The 19,335-nt window shown below is 51.8% G+C and overlaps 7 protein-coding genes and 2 non-coding genes; 5 read left to right on the top strand and 4 right to left on the bottom strand.

The window, feature by feature from the left end:
* Positions 1 to 143: 143 nt before the first annotated feature.
* Positions 144 to 739, top strand: RCC_07970 (uncharacterized protein; the record flags this gene model as incomplete). XM_023773222.1 has 4 exons in its annotated part: positions 144 to 334; positions 393 to 443; positions 506 to 574; positions 649 to 739. The coding sequence occupies 4 exons, from the start codon at positions 144 to 146 to the stop codon at positions 737 to 739; spliced, it is 402 nt and encodes a 133-aa protein (XP_023628990.1).
* An 896-nt stretch (positions 740 to 1,635) lies between these two features.
* Positions 1,636 to 4,566, top strand: RCC_07969 (related to DNA excision repair protein (Rad26L); the record flags this gene model as incomplete). The annotated part of the gene is made up of 1 exon (XM_023773221.1): positions 1,636 to 4,566. The coding sequence occupies one exon, from the start codon at positions 1,636 to 1,638 to the stop codon at positions 4,564 to 4,566; it is 2,931 nt and encodes a 976-aa protein (XP_023628989.1).
* A 3,382-nt stretch (positions 4,567 to 7,948) lies between these two features.
* RCC_07968 (related to MFS amino acid transporter) lies at positions 7,949 to 9,649 on the top strand (the record flags this gene model as incomplete). The annotated part of the gene is made up of 1 exon (XM_023773220.1): positions 7,949 to 9,649. One exon carries the CDS (start codon positions 7,949 to 7,951, stop codon positions 9,647 to 9,649), a length of 1,701 nt encoding a protein of 566 aa, XP_023628988.1.
* Positions 9,650 to 12,203: 2,554 nt separating this feature from the next.
* RCC_07967 (uncharacterized protein) lies at positions 12,204 to 12,899 on the top strand (the record flags this gene model as incomplete). The annotated part of the gene is made up of 1 exon (XM_023773219.1): positions 12,204 to 12,899. The coding sequence occupies one exon, from the start codon at positions 12,204 to 12,206 to the stop codon at positions 12,897 to 12,899; it is 696 nt and encodes a 231-aa protein (XP_023628987.1).
* Positions 12,900 to 13,272: 373 nt separating this feature from the next.
* Positions 13,273 to 14,829, top strand: RCC_07966 (uncharacterized protein; the record flags this gene model as incomplete). The annotated part of the gene is made up of 1 exon (XM_023773218.1): positions 13,273 to 14,829. One exon carries the CDS (start codon positions 13,273 to 13,275, stop codon positions 14,827 to 14,829), a length of 1,557 nt encoding a protein of 518 aa, XP_023628986.1.
* Positions 14,830 to 15,672: 843 nt separating this feature from the next.
* Positions 15,673 to 15,797, bottom strand: tRNA. One transcript has 2 exons: positions 15,761 to 15,797; positions 15,673 to 15,707 (listed from the first exon to the last, which is right to left on the bottom strand). It is a non-coding gene; the product is annotated as a tRNA-Asn (tRNA).
* A 141-nt stretch (positions 15,798 to 15,938) lies between these two features.
* On the bottom strand, positions 15,939 to 16,085 carry tRNA. One transcript has 2 exons: positions 16,050 to 16,085; positions 15,939 to 15,973 (listed from the first exon to the last, which is right to left on the bottom strand). It is a non-coding gene; the product is annotated as a tRNA-Met (tRNA).
* Positions 16,086 to 16,298: 213 nt separating this feature from the next.
* Positions 16,299 to 16,715, bottom strand: RCC_07965 (uncharacterized protein; the record flags this gene model as incomplete). Its single annotated transcript, XM_023773217.1, has 1 exon — positions 16,299 to 16,715. One exon carries the CDS (start codon positions 16,713 to 16,715, stop codon positions 16,299 to 16,301), a length of 417 nt encoding a protein of 138 aa, XP_023628985.1.
* A 398-nt stretch (positions 16,716 to 17,113) lies between these two features.
* RCC_07964 (uncharacterized protein) lies at positions 17,114 to 19,280 on the bottom strand (the record flags this gene model as incomplete). XM_023773216.1 has 3 exons in its annotated part: positions 17,114 to 18,430; positions 18,492 to 18,536; positions 18,588 to 19,280. 3 exons carry the CDS (start codon positions 19,278 to 19,280, stop codon positions 17,114 to 17,116), a joined length of 2,055 nt encoding a protein of 684 aa, XP_023628984.1.
* Between the last annotated feature and the right edge of the window lie 55 nt (positions 19,281 to 19,335).

Raw genomic sequence — 19,335 nt, 5'->3', positions numbered from 1 at the left:
GGGCGAAACAGGCAGTAAACCTAGGTGTCGAACGCTCTCACAGCCATGCATAGAGGCAATGGTGTTGGGTGGTCTTTTGTGTGAATGTACATTGTCATCGTTCCGGTGTCGTCGTCGTCGTCGTTGGTGGACCGTGCGTATCGATGTCGCCGCCGCCGCCGCCTTTAAAGCTCAATGCGAGCTGCCTTGACAACAGCAACACCTTCACACTGCACCACCACCACCACCACCACACCACACCACCGCCTCCGCCGTCTCCACCACCACCACGCAGCATGAGACTCGCCGTGTTCCTGCACGGCGACTGGGGAAATGTGGTGCTTTGGGTGCGCGTGTACGTACAAAACCCGCATCTGCTGTAGAGGGGGACTATGTGATCTGACATTGCGTAGCGCGGGTCCACCGGACCTGTACAACGCTTGGGATCCGAGATCCCAGTTTGTGTGAGTTCCCTCTCCCTCATTGGGCCTCGCAAGGATGTATGGACTGACTGCAAGTGCAACAGCCGCACCGCCGCGCCGCCAGCGCAGTGGGGTGGGGGCACCACTCCAGACCCCAACTTCTGGGACTGTTTGTAGGTCACACCCTCTCCGCAAGTGAACAAMAGCACTGCGAGGATTAACGGTGAGCTAATCGGTTGCAATGCAGCGAGATCTTGGGGATGGAGGACCAGCGGGTCCTCATGGCCGGCCTCCTGGCGGCCATGTGGGCGCAAGTGCGCCCACCGCACGGGTTTTAGTGGTATGTTGCGTGTTTTACCTTGCATTCACTCCCTTGTTGCCATCAACGACCCTCGAAACTCTGGCACTCTTCCAGCTCGGCAACAAGCCAGGGAAGAAATTGCTTTGCTATGCCGTTCATAACGAGGAATGCCATCGGGAGCCTGCTGGAGCCTTGGCAATTAAATGGGCGTCATTCGCTGCCATAGGGAACATCCTCAACCTGGTGCTATCCACCGTGCCAGTACGCCCAGATCCAGGACCGGCGTAAGCTGTTCTAGGTGTCTGATTTTCTTCCAACGCGGCATCACGCTCAGCAAAGCTTTACCGCGCTATATAATTCAAGATCCCGCTTCGTTTCCGGAGCATATCAGAGTGCGTCGCGGCGTTCGGTGGCGATCGCCAATGGATGGAAAATGCCACTTTCTCTGCATACCCTCGCTTGCTCCGCCCGTCTCTGGACCAGCTTCCGGGCAGAATCAAGAGTTTCAGCACCTACGAGAACATTGCAGAGTCTTTGAGACCTATCAAGATCCACTGCCTGCTGGAGAGTAGCTGGGAAATGGTCGAGCGAGAGAAGGGGCAGCGCCCCTGCACATGCGGAATCCGAATCCGGGACTCCAGACCTGGCCATTTGAGACTCCGCGCTCATCTCATTTTTCTTCTCATGCACTCGCTGTCTGCTTTTATGGTCCTCAAAGAACAAATGCTGACGATATTCGCAGACCGTAAGTTCTCGCGATATCTTCCTTGAAAGAGATTCATCCGGAAGTCGCGCGCTAGCGCGACACGCTACCCCACAATCGTCATCTAAACCTTATCGAAACCTTAATCGTCGCGACTGCCTTCGCGACGTTCCCCCACATTAACATCACTTTTCCATCTCACCCATGCTGACCGCCCTTTAGCACCCACCATGGCGGACGACAGCGACGACTCCCTCGACATCATCAGCAGTCGCGTCGCTCCTGCGGCGCCCCCTCGACCAACCGGCTTCGCCGCGGCTACGGGGAACGGACATGGCGAGCGCATCGCTTTCTCGGACGATGAGGACGCGGACGCGGCATATCTCAACTTCAAAAATCGCAAAAAAATCGCCGCAAAGAAGACGAATGATGCAGCAAAGAAATCAAAGGCGAGAATGGCGAAGAAGGGCGCGGTCGTGGGCCGCAAAGAGCCTCGAACTGCCCTCCCAACAGCCAAGAGAGACCGCGAATCGGACAGCAGCGACGACGAACACGACCTAATGGAAGACACCCTCCCCGAATATCTCAAATCCCGGCGCAAGGCGTGGGAACAGACCCGCGCAGAACTCGGCAATGCCGGCCTCCTCATCCCTCCTCACTTTGAGCCCGACTTCTTCGGCTATGTGGATCTCGAAGAGGTGGCAGAGAGACCCAGCTTCCCCGTCACTCCACCACTGTCATATTTCGACATCAAACTCCGCAGTGCTGGYGTCATCCCCGCCGCAATTGCACAATGGCTGAAGCCGTATCAGATCGACGGCACCGCATGGCTGCATGAGATGTTTGTGGCGCAGAAAGGATGCCTTCTTGGAGACGACATGGGACTTGGAAAGACCATCCAAGTCATATCGTTCTTGACAGTCGCATTTGGCAAGACCGGAGACGAGCGAGATGCGAAGCGCATGCGCATGTGGCGGCGACGATACCCAGACAACAATCTCAACACATTCAACCCGAAGATATGGTATCCGCGGGTACTCATCATCTGTCCCGGTGGATTGCTGGCGAATTGGCAAAAAGAGCTCGAAACTTGGGGATGGTGGCATCTCTATGTCTTCCACGGCAACAATGCGGCCAAAGAAGCTGCACTAGCTGCGGCAGAGAACGGGCGGCTCGAAATCATGCTCACAACATACCACACCTACCTTCTCAACGAGAGCGCCATCAACAACATCCATTGGGACTGTGTCATTGCGGATGAGTGCCACACCATCAAGTCGCGCAAGACGGAAATTACTCAGGCCATGTGCAAGCTCAATGCTTTGTGTCGAATTGGTCTGAGTGGGACGATGATCCAAAACAACTATGACGAGTTGTGGACGCTTCTCAACTGGGCCAATCCGGGGGCTGTGGGAGCGATTGCTTCGTGGAAGCGGTGTATCAGCATACCCTTGAAGATTGGCCAGAGCCATGATGCGACCATGTCACAACTCTCAAAAGCAAGACGAGTGGCCACGAAGTTGGTGAACAAACTGCTTCCTCGATTCTTCAAGCGCCGAACCAAGGCTTTGATTGCGCATCAGCTGCCGAAGAAGAGCGATCTAGTCGTGTTTTGCCCGCTGACCGAAACTCAGTCTGAAGCATACAACAACTTTTGTGATTCCGAGCTGGTCCACGCCATTCGAGACTCTGCGCTGCCATGCAATTGCGGTTCCGGAAAGAAGCAAGGATCGTGCTGCCGGGCTGAGGTTGAGGGGTTCGGGAAGTGGCAAAATCACGTCTTCCCAGTACTGGTCACGTTGCAGAAGCTCTCGAACCATGTCGCGCTGCTCGTTCCAGATGGTGTGACCGACCCTGAAAAACTCGAGAAGGAACTTCAGCGACTGGAAATGGCCTTTCCCGATTCCTGGAAGGAACTTTATGCTGCACGCAAAAGCATGCTGACTCACAAGAATACTAAATTCTGCGGCAAGTGGTTGGTGTTGAGGAAGCTTCTCAGACTGTGGTACGACAATGGAGACAAGGTTCTGGTGTTTTCTCACTCCGTCCGGCTGCTCAAGCTGCTGCAGAGTCTTTTCAACACAACTCCCTTCAACGTGTCCTACTTGGACGGCAGCATGAGCTATGCCGATCGACAAGCGGCAGTGGATGACTTCAATTCCGATCCAGGCCAGTTTGTCTTTTTAATCTCGACGAAAGCGGGTGGTGTGGGACTGAACATAACCAGCGCGAACAAAGTTGTGGTTGTGGATCCGAACTGGAATCCTTCTTATGATCTGCAAGCTCAAGATCGTGCATACCGCATCGGGCAGGTCAGAGATGTGGATGTTTTTCGGCTTGTCTCGGCGGGTACTGTGGAAGAAATTGTCTATGCGAGACAAATTTACAAGCAGCAACAGGCCAACATCGGCTATAACGCATCCGTCGAGCGCCGCTACTTTACTGGTATCCAAGATCAGAAGGACCAAAAGGGCGAGATCTTCGGGCTGAGGAACCTCTTTGCTCCTCAACAGGGGAATCTCGTGTTGAGGGACATTGTCAATAAAACCAACATTGCCGAGACGAGAGCTGGTGTGCAAATCGCTGGACTAGATCTTGAGGCTGCGGGTGAAGATGAAGATGGTTTCGGTCCACTGGATTCCAAGGAAGATGCGGCGATCAACTTGCTTGCAGCGGAAATCATCGACGAGCCAGCGCAGAGACGCATGTTGGCCAACGCGAAAGCCAAGCGCAAGGATCCCGTGCAGGCCATTCTACAACAGGCTGGGGTGGAATATACACATGAGAATGCTGAGGTCATCGGTACGAGTAAAATCGAGACGAGAATCAGCAGTCGTGCGCAAAAGGCTGGCGATGATGCAGATCACATCAACGAGCTCGCATTTGCGGGGAATCAAGAAGACTTGGAGGGTTTGATGATGGGTGGGGATGACGATAACGGTGTTGATTGTGGAGATGGGCTTGGAGAGGTGCGTTACAGATTCCGACCGCCTGAGGACGTGAGGCGCAGGCAGTTCTGTGCCATGGCGCAATTCTTTGGGTATGGGGAGAAAGTCACCGAGTTTGCGCTCGTCGTTGAGGGATGGACGCAGGCTGAGCGGAGGGATTGTCTGGAGAGGTTTTATTTGGAGAGGAGGAGGGAGTTGGGTGCGAGAAGATGATTGTCCGCAGTCGTCAGCGCGCGAGAACGTTGATTGGGCGGAGTTATGGTTTGCTTTTCACTATGATACCCCTGGGCATAGACTCTCCGGCGTGAGAGCGGAGTTCTTTTGATTGCATGGTCTTGCATGCATTACGAGATGACATGAGAATGAGGATATGAATGCATGGCTTGAGATGAGCTTTCTTCCCGTCCCTCGTGCAATGCTGTTGTTCACGATGCTGTGCAGTGCGCCTCTTTTCTTATGATGATACATGTGCAGTCTTCCTGCGGGGGWTCGTTGCTTTTGGAGAGCGGTGGACCGTTGACGAGGTATGTATTGTACAATCTGAGAGACGTTCTATGACGTCCCTCTCGTGAATAAGAAGGAAGTCTTGGATCCGTTCACGAGCGAAAGTTTCTGGATGACTGGTCACTGACACGGGACATTGTCATGTTGTTCGAGGTTTGAGCTGCTCGTCAATGCATACTTTGTGCATGAGGGTTGCCTTTTGGCATGTAATAGCGTTTGCGGAGAATGAGACTGTGTGTTGAGAGCACTTCGTCGTGATGTTCGAAGTAAAGACTTGTGTTCAGCCTGCAGAGCATACTACCAGTAACTTCAAGTTGCGGAAGTGATGGAACCGCAGTTAATTGATCGATATCAGGTCTTTGATGGCAGTGAGCTCCTGTATTTCTTTCCAACGATGATCAAGATGATCTGTATACTCAGATTCATGACCAGAGCTATGTGTGTGATTGATACCGTGCTGTCGACATGAATAGCTACTACCCCAACCCTAACCCTTACATGCCCGAGTTGAATGGGCGCGATGTGTATGTTCGTACAACTTTATAACAACACATTCTTGCTAGGCTCTGAGTCGATGATGTTGTGAAGTATACTATATTTGATAGCAATGTAATGAGGTCGGGTCTGTGAGTAGTCGTCTTGCGGGAGGAGAGCGCCTGGCATCTGCCGGTCCGGCACCATCACAACAGCTTCACGGCAAGGCAACGTTGCTTACCATCTTGAAGAGCGAACCCTATTTGCTGAAACGGCACACTGGCTTTGTGTAGCAAAGCTGCTGCGTTCAGGAGTCTTGCCGCGGAGAAGCGGCTGCTTTGCCCCTAAGTCGCACATGTCTTTGCAACATCACGACACCGCYCTTTCGTTACATTGTGAGGCACTTATGTTGAAGAGGAGATCTTGTTCATTCAATCACTACACTCGCTTTGTAGTAACAGCGGCGCTGCTTCGCTCATTGCGGTATCCGGAGACACATGCCAAGACTTGGTGAAGATATGGGATTCAACCGCCTTTTGCCCACTATCTTTGAATAGATTTTCGATCTGCCGGCACGAGAGACAAGTAAACAGAGTATGCCCTTCAATTTGGTACACTCGAGAAGTCCGTAAGCGGTGTAGTCTTGGAGAGACCTCCGAATTGAGTCGGATGTTCCTCGGCCACCTGAACATCTCATGTACTAGTACTACCAAAAATTTCTGGCCATCATCCAATACAGCGTATTGGTCGCATTGTGGCGCTCTGGCCGAGGTTCGTTTCATCACACTCACTGCAAACAGTGGCTTTACTAACGCATCTTACAGTGGTTATGGCGCCGTCTTCAGGTATCCTGGATATGGCGGTTCGAAAGAGCGTGGGTTCGAGTCCCACGGGCGTCAACATTTTTTTGCTTATCCTGAGGTGCTCCTGCTTGTTCGAAGGGAGTGCAAGATCAAGATTTTTGCAATTTTGGCAGGTGCAAAGTGAGTGGAAGCCTTGCCAAGACTCCACACCCCCTCCGCAATCCTCTTTTGTTCACGGAGAAGCTCCGCTGAGTCGGCCTCGAGGTTCTGGGGCTACTTAGGGGTAGCTGGTCCATATGTCACGATTTGACACTCGGAGTCTTGGACTGTTCCACTGAGCATGCGAAATGTCCCACTACATGTCAAAGAGCACGCGGGAATTCTTGAATATGTGGAAGGTCGATAGGTGAAATGTTGCATAGTCATGCATGGTGTTGTATAGGACCAAACATAGATTGGCCTATGCTGGGGTCTCTAAGGCAGAGCTCACCTGTCACTCCTTCGCGAGTTCAGCCAGCACAACGAATAAGATATGATAGTGTTATCGGGTGCATTGTGATTGTATACGTCGCTAGATACTCAGGCTGGATTGCCATGGTACGGGTGAGTATGGAGTCATCAAACAGTAGGTATCTGCCATGACAATGTGCAACACCGAATAGCAATAACATGAACGACACTGGTCCTCCTTGCATCCGAATACGCTCATATTTGTCTAGACCTCACTGTCCGACCTAGCTCTGGCCAGTCATCCATACGCTTCATCGAAAAGATCTGCTTGGAAAGACTCATATGAAAGCAAGCTGAAGTGGCAGACTTACTGCAAGCAATGAGATTTCTCGCCATATCCATAAGCGTGATGGCCAAGCATCACCAACTCGTGCAGCTTTCTTGATGAAAGTGTGTAGGGAGGAGCTTCCAGACGATCATCGAATCGTGTATCGCAGGTTTCAGGTAAGCGTGCAAGGCTCGCTCAACCGTATCAAAGATGTCTTCCTCCTGCTACTCCTCAGTGTATTCCATTACTGCCATGTGAATAAGTGTAAGCGGGTCTCCCGGGGGTTTGCGTGGACGGACGGGCGTTGAGGTGGTCATCACGAGGTAAAGGAGGTCGGTTTCGGACAACGGTGCGAGCTTCGATCGTCAGTCCCGCATCAATATTCTTACAGCGGAAGTCGGGAGGCTGTCATTGCGGTCTGAAAGGAGGGTGACAGAATGCTGTCTTTGTCAAAGAAGAAGGAGAAGAAGCTCCAATATCGCCGCGGAGTTCCGGTCCCACCAGTTCTTCGAAGCCCAGGTTTAGCGGCCAGCTCCGCAACGTTCATGCATCTGCAAATCGTACAAACCGCGTCTGAGATCCGGATGGAAAGAAAATCTCAACAACATCCTGGTACCAGAACTTTTCAATCGACCTCAATGCGCCACGGCGCTCTTTATATAGTGGAGCTGCCAGCCAGCCAACGGTCCGAATGAACTGTAAGCTCATTTCTTATCTCAAGTACCTCTGAACCTTCTCTTATCAACTCTGTCACGTCTTCCCGTTCTCTGTTTATTGACTGCCCGTTGTCGTGCTTCTCCACTGCCATTGGAAATTGACCGACCTCATCGAACGACTCGGAAGAGGTCACGACCCCAACGGACTCCTCCCCGGCATCACTACGGTACCGGTACGGAGTGAGCTTTGTGGCATTGCATCACCGCTAGCGGGGTCTGTCTGTCACGAGCCCCGAACTCCTCATCCTTCTGTATTCACGAACGATCAGGAGATATACGACCTGCTTTGTGAAATGGTGACAAACGAGCGACGCTCCTCCATGGAGTCCTTTGAACGATGGCGCTCCCAATCACCAACCGGATCCGAGCGGAGGAAGCTGTCCTTCAACCCGGTGGGAGAATGGAYGCCGGCCGTGCAAGAGGTTATGCCCGTAGGCGCATTTGAGGTCACCAAGGGGAAAAGGATACTCCAGACGGCAGTGGCAGTGCTATACTGTCTATTCGCGGCTGGTGTGGTGTTTGGCTTTGCAGCTATCAAGCCAGTGCTCGTTGAGGAGGGTGTGTACAAGGACAAATGCACCCAGAAGGAGCTGGAAGATGGGGTATGGGTATGCTACGAGCAGGAGTTGAGGCTCAATCTCATGTTTACAGTCGCAGCTGTATCAACCAACGTTTGCGCTCTTCCAGTGGGAACTATCCTTGACAAGTTCGGGCCTCGAGTCGCAAGCATAATCGGAACCGTCTTCCTCTTTGCAGGCGCACTATTCCTCGCCTTTGCCGCAGAAATGTACCAGTACTTTGATGCGTACATTCCTGGATATCTCTTTCTAGCTGTCGGAGGGCCGTTCATATTCATATCCTCCTTCCAGCTGAGCAACACCTTCCCACAACATTCCGGCCTCATTCTCGCCCTCTTGACCGGTGCCTTCGATACCAGTAGCGCAATCTTCCTTGGATTCCGTCTTCTCTACCAAGGCACGGGAGGCGACTTCAACACCAAGAAGTTCTTCCTGATCTACCTCATCGTTCCGGTCCTCGTCTTCATTGCCCAAGTAGTGATCATGCCGTCCGAGTCTTACAAGACTGTTGGCGAGCTTGTGAAACAGATCGAAGACTCTTCATCATCGGTCCACTCCTCGGACTCGGAAATCTTGGACGACAACCGCCGTCAACAGGTTCAGTCCGCCCGTCGTGCTCGTCGCGAAAGTGCTGCTTCCGAAATCAGCGCTCTTCTTAGTTCCAAAGCCGGCGATAAGCATGCGAAAGATGAGGAGGCAAAGGCCGCACGTTCAGGCGTTTTCGKAGCCCTTCATGGTCAGACTCCCGTCCAGCAAATCCTCACACCATGGTTCATCCTCATTGCCCTCTTCACCATCATCCAGATGTTGCGCATCAACTACTTCGTTGCTACCGTGCGCACTCAATATAGTGATATGCTGCATTCGCACTCCAAAGCAGTTCAGATCAATGACTTCTTCGACATTGCTCTACCTTTAGGCGGTGTCGTTGCAGTACCATTCATCGGATTCGTCCTCGACCACACCAGCACAACATTTGTTCTCGGCCTTCTGGTGACCATCGCAACGACAATCGGTGTCTTTGGTCTCATTCCTGAGATGTGGGCTGGATACGCCAATGTCATACTCTTCGTCATCTATCGGCCTTTGTACTACACCGCGGTCTCGGATTACAGCGCCAAAGTGTTTGGCTTTGAGACTTTTGGAAAAGTATACGGCCTCATCATATGTATGGCTGGTCTGTTCAACTTCACTCAGGCTGCGTTGGACGCTCTGACGCACAAAGTCTTCCACAACAATCCCATCCCTGTCAATGCGATACTATGTGGCACAGCTGCGGCTGTGGGTGTTGTTCTGGTTGGATATGTGTGGAGGAAGAGCGTTACTTTGGCGAAAGATAAAGTGAAAGCGGAGGCAGAGGAGGCGAGAGAGGTGCTGATGCCTGATGCGGAAGAAGAGAGAGTGAATCGGCCACATGGACATGAGACCTACGGAACGGCTTGAGAAGATTGATGTCATATGATCTGACGATATGGATGAGTGCAAGAACTGGAAGCGTTTTCAGGCATGGGCTTCGATGAACATGGCGCCGGTTGGGTATTTGGAGAGTCGAGATCTGAGCAAAAGCTGTACCTTACGATGTATATCACAAAATAATGACAAACATGGAACCCTTCACTTTCCCACCGTTCGCTCCACCCTTCCCAGTGTCGCCTTCCAGGAGCGTCTTGAACTCCGCAACCCGCAACAGTATCCGCATCCTTCWCCAAACGATACGCCACAGCATGTGTATCAACTTCAAAGGTATATGCCGCGCATACTTCTTCCCATCGCGGTGAATCGCATCGATACCTAGCCTCCACCAATCGCACCGCAGCTCTACCTGAGACCGACTCAGCACGGGCCACGCTGGCCGGAGTCGACTGACCGATTTCCCTCACTCGCCAGCTTCCACATCAATTCAACACGCAATGAGATTGACCAAATGGAGTCGAGTTGTCCGGAACTAAGGTACAAGGCAGCAGCAGCTCACGGTGACTTGCGCGGTAACTTTGGTCTCTACGTCCATTCAATGCTCTGCTGAAGGCCCAGAGATCAGCATACAGTCGCGATGAGCTCTCCAACTTCATCAACGAATCTTTTCTCACCAATGAAGTCAACGCCGTCAATCGACGCTATCTCCAACTCGAACTCGATGAATTGCGCTCCATTGCCTACCGCTCTGGAGGCGCATCAGCATTCAAGGAGGTTCAGAAACTGGAGAGTGGTTTGAGCAAAGCACCCATCTTGATGAAGCTGAATGACATCGAGGCAGTTGCCAAGCTACCATTCAAGACTGCAGGGCCAGCTCACTATACGACTGCCTCTGAGGTTGCCCTCCTGCGGTACCATGTGGCCTGCTTGCCAATGCCTACATATTTCCTACTGACGTCTTTTCCAACAAGCAAGGCAATCTAGGCACCCAGGATACAGCTTGCCAAAGTCTTCAGCACGATGCTTATCAAGACCACTTTATGTTTACCAGGAACTTTTGCGCTCTCGAGCCTGAGCTTGCTGCGATCGGCTTTCCTACCGACGGATTCCTCATCAAACCGGATGTCACAACAGATGGACTGACATGCATGCTAGGGCTGAGCCTGCCGGCTTTTGATCAAGCACTCGTGGAAAGTGAGAACGCCCGTACCAAAAGTATACCCGCCGGGCTGGAGCCTCGATCACCATGCCTCATCTCAAAGGCTGAGCAAAAGGTCAAATTACAGCTAGCCGAGGAATTTGTGGCGCGCAAGTGTGCAGAGAGTCTGCCTGGAAACTCTGGCCCTCGACACTCTAGCACAGCGACTTACATCCTGGAAATATGTGCCCAAAGAGGATCCAACAGAGATTGTGTCGGTAGTAGACTGGCATTCTTTGAAAGTTTTACCTCTGCTTTTTCAGGTCCGTCTTCCAGGATTCCTGGATCTTCCTGAACAACACGAAATCGGATGGCCTGTCTCCGAACATCTGGATAAGCTAAGTGATATGGAGGAAGACGACGGCATGCTAGCGGAGCACGAGTATAACYAAGAATTTATGGGCMAAGCGTACGAGGCTGCGAGCGGGTTCAAGAACGCACAGGTGTATAAGGCGCTTCAACTGCCTTCCTGCATCACGGACTTATTCAAGCGAGGTCTCAAGAGGAGGGAGTTGTTCCTCTTGTGGACTGACTGACACCACTGTCAGAATTCTGGGAAGAAACGGGCTGTGATGGGAGTGTCCAATCGACTTTACCTCGGAAGATCTGGTCAAGCACGAACGGGAGTTTGAAGACTATTCGAACCTTCATTGTATTCGAGCATTCCCCGCGAATAATTGGACACAGATATAGAGGGATGGTCACCACCTGGAACCGACTTCAAATCCAAGCGACACTAGAAGCAGGATTTGTCGGATTTGACGATAGAAAGAAGTGCTGAAGCTGGCAAGACTCCAGAGGAAGTGCATGCGACCTGGCCATTTTGACACTCGTGAGCCGCTACGACATGCGCCTCAAATTCGGGCCCGCTGAGTATCGCCTACCGTCGAGCTATGTCTCTCGAGAATGAGCAGGAAAATCGCCCAAGACTCCAGATTCCAACGACGTTATCCAAACTACCCGAGGTGGGATGATGTCGTCCTCTTCCACGTCATGTTGGAGTTCGGTCACTTGGGTGCTACGCTGCTTCAAAGTCTGGCTCCAACCAGACAGATGCCAGCGGCGGCGAGTGGATCCAGCATGCTCCTCGACGTGAGACGATGCAGATGAGATGGCATCAGTATCTACGGTATTCCTACTGATCACACGCTCGTACATCTTCTGACAATGAGCAGTTCCCAGCAGGCACAGAAGTTCGGGGACAGACATGTGATCCTTAGCATCAAAAACAGCAGAGTAAATGGCCTCATCTGCAACCCGCCGCCGAGGAACATAAGTAGCGCCAGAGTGTCATACCCTTCGAGGTCGGCCGCCACAGACCGGCCAACTCGGGATCTCATGTTGCTCCATCTTCCGCTGCCCAAACATTCACCGCGATATGTCTCGATGTCGATCGAGCGGCGATCGATGCCGCAGATGCTTTGTCACTTCCTGCCACACCACAAAGGATCTTGGGAGATTTCCCGACGGCAACAAAAAGCGGGTTCTCGCATGGACAAGAAGATTTGGATATATTTTGGTATTTCCACGGAATTATATCCCGCTTTTAGCGCCGGGACGGTCCCGCTGCAGGTCGGGCCTTTGTGGCTTGCAGCGCCCACAGCCAATCAGCATAAGCGCCCAACACTTCCTGAAACTCTTCATGATGGTGTCTCGGCGGAGGAGACCTGTCAATCCTATGACAGACGGCCATGGACAGAGAATTGCATCGCTTCGGCCTCGATGCGCTTGTGCAAGTATGGTGTTCATGTACCAGAAACAGCCGCGAGCCGGCCTTCCTCCTTTGGCAGTCTTCTGGGACCCGTGAGCCAACCAATGCTGGTTGTTGCAGTGTCTGCTTTGTTCGACGAGACTTCATGTCCTGCAATAGCAGAGGCTCGGGATGGATCACCGCGGGTTTCGCACAGACTTCCCAAGACTCGCATGTGTGGTGCGGGAAGCTCAGATCAAGTCTCCACCACATGGCCGCATCACGACCTCACACTGTACTCAAAGGTTCGAGGCCACGCTGCAGTGCACACCATTCGACTTCCTTCAGGTGTTCTTGTGCTTTGTGCCTTGTGCTGGGTCATTTCGCGGTGAGATTTCCATTCACTGCGTTTGCCACATCCCATTGTCCTTCTTGTTCCATTTTTCCCATTGTCTCACGCCGGCCGTCTTCCGTTCTTTGTCGCACCTTCGAGAACATAAACGACAACAATCGTCTTGTTCGCGCGGATGATTCAGATCCTCTGACTTTTCCCGACCAACCTCCTCATCACACACACGCACGCGCACACGCATTCGAAGTCGGCTGGCCTGCTTCTTCTCGAAAATCGACGCATTCACCACTGCAACCGTCACCACAGGACATACCCCACCACTTCACCTACTTCTACCCTCCGAAGCTGGACTTCTGCCCTCGCACACACGTCCACAAACACGATCCGACACGATACGACACCATATTCAAAGCATGTTCGCACTTCGAAGATACCTTGCGCTCGCCGCACTCATAGCAGCCTTCTCTGCCGGCGCCGCCGCCCACACCTGGGTTGAAGAATACCAAGTCATTTCGGAAAATGGAACTTACACTGGCGCTGTGGGCTACACCCGCGGCTATGTACCGCGTTCTGACCCAACCTTCAATGGATTCTCCATGCTCTGGCTCCAACCCGATTCCACCGCCCGAAACAGCGACCAGACAACGCGAACCCRCATCAACTCCACCGACTTTGTGTGTCCACCCCAACAACGAACATCAAACTACACAGCCGCCTTCCCCAAACTTCAGGTGTCTCCTGGTGACTTTGTCGCAATGAAGTACCTCGAGAATGGTCACACTACACTTCCCTGGAACATCACCGGCAAGCCTGCCGCCGGTGGCACTGTCTTTGTTTTCGGAACCACCCAGCCGTCTGACACCGAGACCATCGCCGACGTCATGCAGTGGAATACCGCCGGCGATGGTGGCAACAAGCGCGGATTTCYCTTGACGGCCCAGAACTTCGACGACGGACGATGCCACCAAGTCAACTGCGGAAGCATCTCCCAACAGCGACAAATGCTGACTCCCAACCACCCTGTCGACCAGAACACCACTAGCGTCGAGTCGTGGTGTGAGTCGGACGTGAAGATCCCCGAAAGTGCCGCTACCGGCCTCCTCACCATCTACTGGGTTTGGCAGTGGCCCACCGCACCAAACGTCGATTGCAATGCTCCCGCTGGCAAAGACGAATACTACACCTCCTGCGCCGACTTCGACGTCGTAGCTGCCGGTTCGGCCAAGAATGTCGCAGTCGCCGTCGCCAGTGATGCACCCGCCGCAAATCCGCAAACCGCTGCCGTCAGCGACTGGAAATCTCGCACCGCACACACGACCTCTCCATCTGTCGATCTCATGGACAACACCAACAGCAAAGTCGCAAGATCTGTGGCGCCTGTTCAGACCGCATTTGCCAGCGCGTGCTCCGTTCAAGCTAGCATCATCTCGGCCAACAACCTTGGCGTCTGGCCACAAGTCTATGTCCCAAACACATGTTCCGTCGTAACTACCTTCGGCACTGCCGCTGCATCCGCAGCCGCTGCTGAGTTTGACAAGGCCGCTTCTTCATACTCAGCCGGCTCAAAGGAGGCCTGGAATGCTGCATTCGCAAAGGCTGGAGTGCCAATTCAGACACCCGTGCCCTGGTCTGCGGCTTTCTCGACTGGAAGCGCTTCACCTGCACCGTCAAGTGCTCCGGCATATGTCCCGGCTGAGACTGGGTCATCGAGCATGGCAGCTCCTTCAGGTGCTCAGTCAAGTGCTCCTGCAAGTGCTGCTTCTCCCGCACCCACTGGGTCGGCGCCTCAAGCCGTGGCAACGAGCATCGAGACTGTAGTCGTCGTTATCACATCGACTCTCCCTCCAGGCGTGCCAATACCGACTGATGGTGTCTACACTGGTGTACCGATACCGAGTAATGGTACTTACACTGGTGTACCGATACCCACAATCAGCACAGTTGGGCGTCGTCATGCGCGAAGCTTCTAGACAATGGATGGAAAACAGGACTGCTACGGAGTAAAATGTATAGACACATGCAAGCGTTAGTATAAGGCCAGCATCTGTGGAGTTTGGGTGGTACTTTGAGGCATTTAGCGTATACCCCTTTGAGTGAATGAAATTTCTCGACTGGAACATGTGCTTCACTCCCAATTCTCACAGTGTGAAGTGTGCATGACAGCCTGTTTGAGAGATGCCCAGGTAGTGGAAAGTGAGAAGAGCAAGAGGTATAGGCGGGTGTTGCCCGATGCGAGCGGTTTGCCCATCAGGTGATGAAAGTTCACATGTAAAAGGCTCACATCATGCACAACTACTCAGGCTCCACTTGAGAGCATTGCAGCAGTATTGAACATATCTCAAATCATCTCCTGAGCAGTACAGTAATCTCAAAGATTTAAGATTTGTACACATTCCCAAATCTCAGCCACGTCTCCGAGTCTTTTGTTCCACGAAATGAAAGTCACACTTTTGTTTACTCCGGCATTGCTTTTTGTACGAGGCAGTGTACCGGGTTGTTGGAAATGTATGACAAAGGGCAAAAGATATCGGTCCCTGAATCACAGATTGTTTCAAGAATCCGATTCAATCGGATGTGGCACTCTTTGAGGCAGGGAGTGGTATATATCCTTGAGAGTCTAGATGTGCTACCGTTACCCTGTGGAACCTGAGTATTGATATGAGATGGGAGGGTTTTGATCAGTGCTTGATGGTGACAGCTGGTGGAGCTCTGGGATTTGTAGCTTTCAGTAGCACTGTGCTTCTTCAAAGTAAGTGTAATATCACGAGTATCGTGCCGTGATAGAAGTGGAGACCGTCCTTAAGCAAAAGAATCGGTTCCAGAAGGAATCGAACCCCCTCTACTGGGAATACAGAGTGCGTTCATGATGCTGGAATGATCAATCGTTCACCTGTAGATCCGCAATAGCCCAAGCGTGCTACCATTACACCATGGAACCTCTCAATCGGAACGGACTGCTTGTGGAAAGGATGCCATTTGTAGTATGCTTTTGCCGGAGGGCTAATGGACTCATTGAAATTGTCTGTGATTGTAGTAGAGAAGATCTCCAGCAAGAACGCAGTCCTAAAGAGCGAAAGAATGGTTCTAGAAGGAATCGAACCTCCTCTGCTGGGAGACAGATTGTGCCAGGGCAAAGCCTGATACGAACTGGCCACCATGGATGCGTTTTACGGCATGCATGGAGTACCCTCATGAGCCCAGGATGCTACCATTACACCATAGAGCCATATGTTGGGATGAGTTGGCGAAGAATCAGATGGCATACATACTAGGCAATCGCAAAGCATGTGAAAATAGTGCCTGTTGAGAATCAGTGATTGGGAGAAAAGAGATTGAGGCATATGCTGATTGAACTTACAATTTGTAGCTGCTAGAGCTCTCATCTGCAGCCTCCGAAGTACCGGGATGGAGATCGAGAGTGACTTGTCCACCGACATCCTCAACTTTCGATATCCTTCTCAGCAACCCACTCAATCTCAAAGTCCCTCGCAGACATGCCTTTGATCTTCCACCCACTGACTTTGGCATTCTTCCATCCCAGCTTCTCACAGCTGAGAGTGCCATCAAACTTCTCGCAAGCATTTCCAGAGAAGACGATATAACCACCATCCGTGATGAATTCTTCTTCCGCTCCATCAGTCAGGAGCTGACCTTGCCATTTAAGCCAGAACTTCGGAGAGCGAAAGCTGTTCTTCTCGAACTCTGCTGCTTTTTGTCTTTCTTTGCGATCATCCTGATCGCTTTCATTGTCTTCATCCTCTGGCAATTCGTCCTCATCAGCAGCATTCTCATCCCCTTCTGCTTGAGCATCTTCTTCGTCGTTCTTCTCCACCAGATCTCGGATAACTCGCTTCATTGTCTTGCGACTTCCCGCCATCAACACATTCGCACTCAAGCATCCAGGTATGWACAGCTCTCCAATAAGAGCATTTCCCTGCTCATTCAGAGTATAAATTTCCAGCTTCGCAGACTTGGCATCTCCATCCGGATTGGGAGGAAACTTTGGACTTTTGATCTCGTAGCTCCCGAAAGTCTTCTGTACATTGAAACCATGAGAATTCGATTTGCCGCCTCTTCCTCGCTGAACTCGATTGTGTGTATGTCGATTGGAAAATGCTGCTTCTTGCCAGTCGTCGCTCATGTTTGGATGGGAAAGTTTGATGGTGAATGAGGAGGAGGTGGGCGTCATGGAAGGAGGTGAGCTTAGAATTCACTCGAGTAGGTTTGATGACGTAACAACAACCACCGCTTTCTTCACACCAAGATAAACGTGTCTGCGTCTTCCTCTTGCCAGTCTACCAGCTCTCCAAACATGCCTTGTTCCAGCACGCAGGATCCCACATACTTGTAATGCTCACTATCAACTTGTCGCAGTATCGCAGGATAATCGTGACCATGTAGAATACAGATGACATCGTCAGCCATTAGCATGTGATTGGAACCGCCAAAACTGTCACTGGAAGTCACAAAGAGGTGCTCAATAAGCGGCTGCCTCACAGCATCCGCACATTTGTCGGACGAACCTCCGAGGAGCTTTTGCTCCCGTTCCAGACGGGAGATGAATTCGTGCTCGGCCTCTGTAAGGTCTTCATACATCACCGTCGAATTCTCCTGTATCTCGCCGGCTTCTCGAACCGTTACTTTTTCTCGATGCTGGAAGTAGACCTGACCGACCTGATCGACGTGCTCGTAGAAACTGAGCTTGGAACCATCTTCATAGCTTTGGTATTGTTCGTGGTAGTGTTGGTTTTGATCCGCTGAGATCATCAGTTTTATCAAGTTGCGGTCATTGACGACTACACCTCTGCGCTTCATGCTTCGCTCCAAACGACTCAAGCAAGCAGCGAAAGGTATGGGGTAGTTGGCAGACTGCATGGCTGAGTTGAAACAACTGGTGACGAATCGAGCATGTCTCGGTTGATAAGCAACTTGTACAGATCCGATCCTCTTGCCTTGTACCTTTAGCTCGGCGGGGTTATCATCCAAGCGCGGCACATACCGGCGTCCAGCAGAAGCGCGAAAGACATGCGATGGTTCTTGGGCTCCGTTTCGAGATTGTAAGGTATGGAGTGGAAATCCTGGATATGCACTGGACCAGTCTGGAACCCACGATGGGAGTCTTATGTGTTCATCGCCACGCTCGTCCCCGTCTGCATGATTGACACCATCACTGATCAATAGCATATCTAGCGCTCCTTCGAGTGCAAGAATCTTTCTCGCTGCGATGGAGTAGACCAAAATCGTGTTCAATGCGTAGTCTGGTCTGATCTGTACCTCCTCCAAGTCGTCGCAGAATCCAAGTATGCCATAGACAAAGTCTCGCGGATCGGTGGCATGCAGTCTACCCTTGATTTTGAGGTAGCGCATGCTGGTGAGTATGCCGTAGAAAGTCCGCTGGAATTGGGTGTGGTCTTGATAGTTTGCCATGAAATCAAACACTCGCCATCCTGGAGTTGAGTCCCAGAGAGAATAGTCGTAAATCCTGTCGCCGCGTATTATGCTATCAACAGCTGTGACAAGTTGATGAATTTGGCAGGGTGCCCATAGATCACTGCCAATCAACATGTACACCTAAGTTTGAGTGTGTTGTTTTAGCTCCATTCAATGATGAACTCCTCACGAATTCACGCACTTTTCTCGCTCGCTTGACTTCCTGCAGAATCCACACGCGAGTGAACTGCTCTGTCAGCGTGTACATTAGACTTGATTTTTCGGTTCTCGCTCTCACCCAATCGAATGACATAAGTTCRACAACCGCCTGCAGAACTGCCCGAGAAGCAACCTCATATTCGGCAGGGAAGTCTCGCATGAAGTTCTTGATCTCATGTCTCACTTTGAGAGGTTGCGCGTAGCTTGCATGGCTGTCGAACCTCGTCCATGCGGCGTCCTGGATCTCATAATCTCCCGTGTTGGGTAGTGCGCAGATCATCAAGTTGATGAGAATAAGTCGCGAGAACTCTGTAGCTTCACCTAGCCAAACTACACAGCTTTCAGCTTGGCAGTAGATGTCCGCCATGATGGCTACTTGCGAATTCCGCTCCTGAATGTCATCTTGATCGATGCAGATTTGGTCGATCCACATCAGGCCGGTGTAGCATTCCTTCGCTATGAATGGTAGGGCTTTACGCAGGGTGTCTGTGATTCGTAAAGACAGCAAGGTGCCACCTTCAGTCTCAATGGGTAGCGCAAGATCGCGAGCTCCGATCCCCCAAGTATAAGATAGCGTTTGGTACGGGGGTACTACGTCAAGAGGGTGGTGGATCAGCCGAAACCGTAAGGGTCCGCCAACAACATCGCTGTGTATAGAAAGAAGTCTGATATGGCGGCCAGACTCCAGAGGTTGGTAGGTGTATGATGCCAGATCAGGGTCCAGTGCTATTGGCTTTGGCGGTTCGGCTGGGAGCAGGTCGTAGAATACCATGTTGCTAGATTCGATTTATTCAGCAGTGAGTTCCGCGTTGCTTTTTGTATTTGAA

This window comes from Ramularia collo-cygni (genome assembly GCF_900074925.1).
Source record: "Ramularia collo-cygni strain URUG2 genome assembly, contig: RCC_scaffold13, whole genome shotgun sequence".
Taxonomy (NCBI): Eukaryota; Fungi; Ascomycota; class Dothideomycetes; order Mycosphaerellales; family Mycosphaerellaceae; genus Ramularia; species Ramularia collo-cygni.
This window is presented reverse-complemented; position numbering and strand designations above follow the sequence as displayed.